At 32.9% G+C, this 7,503-nt stretch overlaps 1 protein-coding gene across 1 annotated transcript; it reads right to left on the reverse strand.

Annotated features, from left to right (window-relative positions):
• Window positions 1-2,719: 2,719 nt before the first annotated feature.
• On the reverse strand, window positions 2,720-5,397 carry LOC126702975 (cytochrome P450 78A5). The gene is made up of 2 exons (XM_050401859.1): window positions 4,231-5,397; window positions 2,720-3,630 (listed from the first exon to the last, which is right to left on the reverse strand). Exons 1-2 carry the CDS (start codon window positions 5,242-5,244, stop codon window positions 3,025-3,027), a joined length of 1,620 nt encoding a protein of 539 aa, XP_050257816.1. The 5' UTR covers window positions 5,245-5,397; the 3' UTR covers window positions 2,720-3,024.
• Between the last annotated feature and the right edge of the window lie 2,106 nt (window positions 5,398-7,503).

Consider the following 7,503-nt stretch of genomic DNA (forward strand, 5'->3'; position numbering starts at 1 on the left):
CTAATATTAGTTTAACTTAAAATTTATAGACTAGAATCAAGGGCCTTTTGGTTTAGTAGCATTATATGCTCTTTAGTAGCATATAATGCTCTCTTTTACGAGGATAATTAGGATTTGAATTCACGAATAAAAAAAAAATGTAAGCCAGGCATGCCAAAAAAGCTTAAATTGAAGCCAATAAGCATTCAATTGTATAATCTCAAAAGGAACTATAGTGCTTTAATATTTGACTCCTTTTTGACTAGCATATATAAAGTGGTGGAGACATGGGTTTTAAAGGCCAAATCCCACAATTGGTGATTGATCCAAGGAATAATCACTCCAATTTCAAGACCATCGTCTTGTTAGCTATACTACTTGAAACCTATAAGATAGTCCTAGAATAAAAAAATAAAATTAAAGATATGTAGCTTTTTTTGTAACCTTTTGCATCCAATGCCTATACTTTGGTATATATTCATGTTATAAAATTTATAATGGTCGAACAGTACAAGATTTATGGACATCGTAATTACCCTAGACGACATGGTTAACGCCATAACAAGTGAATTAAAATTGATCAATGAAGACCCAATGTGTTAGATTATTTCATTGTGTTGTTTTTGTTTTTTCTCTTGGCTGCTTGTGCCAAGTTCTCCACGTCATCTGATGTATACACATTTTCTTTGAGTTATTTATAAAATTTCTATGGATCTACCTCAAAAAAAAAAAAAAAAAAAAAAAAAAAAAAAAAAACAAAGGAGGACCCAATGTACCAATATATTAGATGCCCCATTGGATAAGTACTACCTATTATAGGGAATATGGACACCCATTGTATGGATATGCCATTTACAGACATGGTTTTTCAGCCTATAGGAGGTGGCCAAAAATAGATTCTTGCATTCTCTACATGTGTGTCTTTCAAGTAATGCGAAGATTTTGGAGAGAGGAAAGGAATATAGGGGTGGGCGACTGAGAAATAGTTAAAAGAAAGTCCAAGCCAACTTGCATTGATGTAGATAAAAATAAGAAAAATATATTAATTTGGATATTCAAGTCCCATATGCACCCTTCTTTACAGGCCATGAGAAAAAGGAGCAAAGCTTTTCACAAGCACAACTCCCAAAAATATATTCTTGGCAAGGATTTGGATCCCCACAAGAGTGAGCCATGATCATTGTTTGGCCTAGGTTCTTATTCCTCAATCATTTAAAGATTTTCCCTAAGATGATCAAATCAAAGTAAGGCCAAAAATTTTAGTTTATAGTCATGACTCAAAAACCCTTAGTTAAAGAATCTTTGTAAATTTAGTAAGAGATTTTCTAGGACCACACATAACTTTTGTTATAATTTTGTTGAAGTTATCGATTGCAAATAGTGAATAATCATTTTCACACTTGGACTCATTATTCTTTCTTCACACTACTCGTAGTAGATCAAATCAAAATTATGGCGAAAGTAGTGGCACATTCAAAAGGTTACGCAGGAGGAAAAAGGCACGCCAAGCATGAAAGAATAAAGATGGAATGGAAAAGAGGGAAAGAGGATTTGAAACTTTGATTATGATTACAACCAATGGATGTGTTTGTGAAATTGATAATATTAAGAAAGCTGAGATTTCACAAAGTGGAAGACTAGTGTGTAAGAGTTTATATAGTAGAACTCTCCCAGTTACAACAGTTGCTTGGAAAACATGCAATCAACTTCACCTAACAGATCTCCAATACTCAGTTTAAAATTAGATTAGAGGATATCACTTAATTAGTATTTAAATACTTTGAGATTAGATCGAATCATGCATATTAGTAATTCATTACTGCTTTTCTTATTCTTTACTTGTGCTTAGTGTGAATTCACACGTTCACATTTCCATCCATCCAAATTTCATTCCTACTGAGCAATGCAGTTGGTGAGTATTGACTACTAACTCTAAACTTTCTTGGAGCCAATATTTTTAGCTAAATTGAGTATTACTTAGTTTGAATTATATTTCTCCTTTTTTTATTTCTTTCATTTTTCCTCTTGCTGTTGTCCATTTTTTTTGTTAAATCATGTGCATTTGCATGTGCTTGTACCATATGGAAAATGGTTTAGAACAATGTTATTGAGTTGTTTACATATATATATATATATATATATATATATATATATATCAACATGGCTGATTTTAATATTTCAATTTGATAAATTATCAATTATCCTTAAGCCTTAAACTTTTTTAAAATTTTAAATTTAATTTAGGAGCACCTACTTTGATATCATTATAAATTACTAATTCTTTAAAAAAAATTAGACTACATTGTAACTTTAATTTTTTAATACATATTCTAATGGTTTGGACTTGAGCTAAGATGTTTGCGAACAGAAATTAATACCGCATTTCTTCAAGCAAGTAAATTGGGCTATTAAAGGTGCATGCATGTCACTGAAAGCAACCACTGTGACAAGATCATTCACCAAAAATGACAATAAGCACCACCTCCTCCAATAATATTGTTCATCTCAGCATTATTTTTTTCGACTAAAACTAACATTGCTATATATGGTCATTCTTGCCTACTACGTAGGCATGAAGAAAAAAAATTTGGCTCCAAGTAAAATATAAAAAATCAGACTAAAAAACAAAAATTCAAAATAATTTGAATGAAAAGGGTTCCAATTACTTGAATCAGAAGGATCTCAGTAGCAAATGTCACTAAAATTTAATGGAGTTATGCATAAGTAAGAAGAAGCAAAATTGAAAGGGCAACCAGGCAATGCATTGATTTATGGTAAAACTGTTTACAAGGGCATGAAATTTAAAGTTCCATGCCAACATAGATAATATAGAACCATCCGTAAACACCTTTTAACGAAAAACACTAAAAACATTTCAAGCTAATACCAGAAACCCTACACAAAACCCAAAACCAAAATTATGCAGATAAGAGAACATAAAAAGTAAACTATCTTATTAGGTCCTCTCCATAGAGTGACTGCAAAAACATGGATATGACATCATGCTGATAATTAATAGCAAACCCGCCATCAAATTCATTAATTTCAAGCAACCCTAGGAACTGCCTTGCAGACCAAGGAGTTCTTCATCTCCAGTGAAAGTTTCAGGCACTCAGAAACGTCAACACTGCAATGCTTAGAAGGAATCCATTTGAAGCTTTGGAGTAATTGTGCAAGCCAAAGCTGAACAGTGGCTATTCCCATGGCCTTACCAGGACAGACCCTTCTTCCAGAACCAAATGGAGCCAACCTAAGATCAGACCCCATAATAGCTACATCTTCTTTCATAAACCTCTCTGGCTTGAATTCATTGGGCTCAGACCAGACTTGCTCATCATGAGTGATTGCCCACATGTTCACCATGGCAGTTGTGCCTGCTGGGATAAAGTTTTGGCCTATGTGGGTGTCATGGATGGCAAGCCTAGCCCAAGAGAGCAAGGGACCCGGTGGGTGCATTCTTAATGTTTCTTTTACTATGGCATGAAGATAAGGGAGGTTGGGGAGGTCAGAATCTGAGACTAATCGAGATGTTCCAACCACCGTATCGATTTCTGATTGGGCTTGGGCTTGGATATCTGGGTGCAGTACCATCCTTGCAAGAATCCACTCTAGGAGGATTGCCACTGTGTCAGTCCCTCTGAATATCATTTCCTGAAGATTTAAGAATATTATTAGTTGGATTTTTTTAGTTGGAATTTCACATTAAAAACAAAAGGGATTGGTGGTTGTATGGAGAAAAAATTGAAGAAAGAAGAAGCATGAGAAACAAGACAAGAAAGGCAATAGGAGACGCACACCAATGTTATCAAGAAGAGAAAAAAGGAAAAAAAATATATTCATATTCTCAATATCATTATTGGATACCTAAAAAGAACAATCTCGTACTTATTCAAGCATTTATAAAACATGCAATTCTCTCAGGAAACAAACAAAACTGAAAAGATGGAAGACCAAAGCATAAGGAACCAAGTCGATGCATCAATCAAACAAAGCTGCAAACAGTACATATTCCCAAATAAAGTTGAGATTGATTGACTAGGGGAATTAGGATAGCAAAATTTTCGCGTTAATCTGTAAACTTAAACTCGAAGCATTTACCTAAGTGGTTTGCATGGTAAAGAAAATAACTGAAAAGACAAGAAAATGAGCAAGAGTAGAACCTTATTATAGTTACTCTTACAAAAACTTGACCTATCATACAAGTTTAATTAAAATGACTTTTAAAGATAATCAATGGTTAGCAAAATTTACCCATAAAACAGCAATCATATCAGAGTCACTGAGCCTATTCTCTTTCTCCAAATCAAGCAACACATCAACAAAATCACCTGAGCTCTCATCACCACCATCCCCAACCCCAACTACTATTTCATTATTCTCAACCCTCTTTGCCCTATGCTCCTCTATAATCCTCCCAACAAAAACATTCACTTTTGCCACTAAATTCCTACATCTTTTCCTCACTCCTTGCAAATCCAACCAACCCAAAAGAGGAAAGTGATCACTCCAATTGAACACCCCTAGCAACTCATACCCTTCACTCACCAAACTCTCAAGCTCACACCCATGATTTTTTCCACTCACTTTATCACCAAACTCATAACTCCTTCCAAACACACTCATCATAACATTGTTCAATGACCCAAAATGCAACACTTTCCTTACCTCAACCTCACCATTCCCTTTCATCAAGACTTTTATCTCATCCACCATGTTCAGCCCGATTCTTCTCCGAAACTCACCAAAATGAGCAATTCTCTTGGGACTGAACAAATAGGTGGCTGAGATTCTCCTCAGGTTCCTCCAGTACTCCCCGAACGGAGCAAATCCCATTGCCTTATGGAAGAGAAGCTCATAAGCTGACTCCTTAACAGGTCTATCAGCAAAATCCGAGCTGTTCAAAATCTCTTTAGCTGTATCTGGGTGGCTAGAGATAATGAACCGAGTGAACCCCACTGAGAATGCCATCAATGACTTGGCCTTAAAAGTCTCAGCAAGGTTACTGAGAACTCTATGAGTCAAAGAGCCAGTGAAGGCGAAAACCAAGCCAAGAAGTGGCAAACCAGAAGGGCCAGCAATGGCGGTTCGAGTTTGAACCACATGGACTCGGGTTTTTGATAAAGCCCAAGCAAGACCACCGGGTGAGAGCCAGAAAGAAAACACAAATATAAACATTAAGACACATAGGAAAGCCTTGAAGCTAAGTATTGTTGAAAATCCAGGTTGCAGAAAGAAGAGATAGTAACAGTAGTGTTCAAATGACATGTTGGTTGGATTTTTTTTCTTTGTTTTACGTTTGGTTGCCAAGAAAATGAGAGAAAATAACAAACACAAAAAACAGAAACCGGTTTTGGAGAATAAGAATAGGAACGCACTGAAACACAAAGGAGAGAGAGAGAGAGAGCTGAGAAGTTGTGAAATGAGAGAGTGTGGGAGAATGGTATTTATAGAACAGGGATGGTGGTGAGGTTTAGAAATATTAGAATATGAAAATGTTCAACCTATCATAAATTTTAGCATAAAAGAATGGCGATTGGTCAATTTCATTCATATAATTTCAATCATATAATAAATAAATATTTAAATCATTTTTTTATTAAAGAGATTGTAACTCATTACAATTTATATGATAAAATTTATAGTATCTTTAGTATTGCTCATTAAATTTTTTTTTAATTATTATAAAAAGGTTCAAATAAATTTAAATAATGAATTTAATTGATAACATTTCAACATGATTGGTTACACTTAAACACATGATAAATAAATGTCTTTAGAAAAATAATATTTGTGGTATTTCAAGCATTATTTTTATCTTAATTAATATTTTATAATTGACTTACAAAATATGTTGTGATTGATATATTAGTTTATAAAATTTATGGAGTAAAATTTGTACATCTAAGATGGCTAAATAAATTAAGAATTTATCTCCAATAAAAATATTAAAATAAATTAGAATTAACCGTGCTTAAAAATGGGGTTTAGTTTTTCACTATTAATTTTTAATTACCAGGATAAGTTTGGAAGATACAGTTCTTTCTTAAGGGTGAAGAATCAACTTTGGTAATTGGGATGTCTCTTTCTGCTGAAACTACGATTCTGCCCATTATTCAACTTCATATCTTTCTGCTTTCTTCTTTCGTCAAAAGGACTTAGCCATAAGGTTCTTTTCAGGCCCTAATGGCTAATAGCGTTCAACAACATTTCACCATTAAAACTGGTTCGTGGTCACCACGTGGATCTTACACTAAAAATTGTACTCTTTTTTATTTTATTTTTTTTATAATTCTTGAAAAAAACAGAATATATATATAAACATATTAATAATAGTATAACATGAACTTGAAGTTACATATATATGTGACAATATATCACATCCTATAATTTCAAAGCCACTGTAATCTGAACCTTCATTGAAATTAAGTTTATGCTCAATAAACATATAAAAAATTTTATTTAAAAAAAAAAAGGTTTATGCTCAATAAACCTTTAGTATCATTTAACACGAGTAAGTTATTTGCAAACATTTTAAGAGCCACACAAAACATCATGCGATTTAATTTGCAGAAATTTTGGTGCAGTGTGCTTTACATGACTTTCCGTTATTTTAAGTTAGTTTACGTGACTTTGCGTTGCTTTAAGTTAACAGAAATTTGTTTCCCAAAAAAAAAAAAAAAAAGTTAACAAAAATTTATGTGGCCTTGTGTTCAAAACCTCTAGAGACTATCTTGACCCAAAGAAATAGTCAAACATTGAAAGAATTCTAGACACCTTCATGGAAAAGAAAAGAGAATATAAAGTTAGCATAGACTTATTTGGAGTTCAGAATGCTTTGAATGGATCAAATAGACATTGTCCTTGAGAAATTAAAATTTTAGGGTTTATTTTGATAATTAAGTCAAATTGTATGAGATTTATTATATTTATTATGTAAATATAATGGATACCAACAACTAAATTAATACACTTAATTTTAGTAATTTCGTACTAGAACCGTTATTTTTAATTGTAATTATTCAATAAAATAATAGGATCTTCTCCATTTGTTTTTAACATAGAGGCATATCTCATAATGAGATGGTTTAATTTTTTTAATGAATATAAAAGTATAGTACTTTTTATCATTTAAATTAAGATACTTTTTTTGATGAATTAATATTTTAAATGATATGACATTAAATATGCCATTTCTTTTAAAGCAAGTCGAGTAATATTGATATTTTAGTACAGTCCAAAGAGGCATTTGCCAAATTTAAACAATTTTAATGATTTTAAAAGAGTAATTGACCTCTAAAGAAATAATAAAAGGCCAAAACACTAGTTCGACCAAGTCATAAGAATGCCCAACCTCTAATGAAAGAGGAAAAAGCCATGAGATAGGCTTGATTAGGTCATAAGAATGACTGGCGACTGAAGAAGGAAAATAAAGGCCATGAGATTGGCTTGATCAACTCTTAAGGGTGAACAACCTCTAAACAAAGAAGATGATCAAGACACTTGAATGGCCTACATGAGACTGGC

The sequence above is a fragment of the Quercus robur genome, chromosome 10 (assembly GCF_932294415.1).
Source record: "Quercus robur chromosome 10, dhQueRobu3.1, whole genome shotgun sequence".
Classification (NCBI taxonomy): domain Eukaryota; kingdom Viridiplantae; phylum Streptophyta; class Magnoliopsida; order Fagales; family Fagaceae; genus Quercus; species Quercus robur.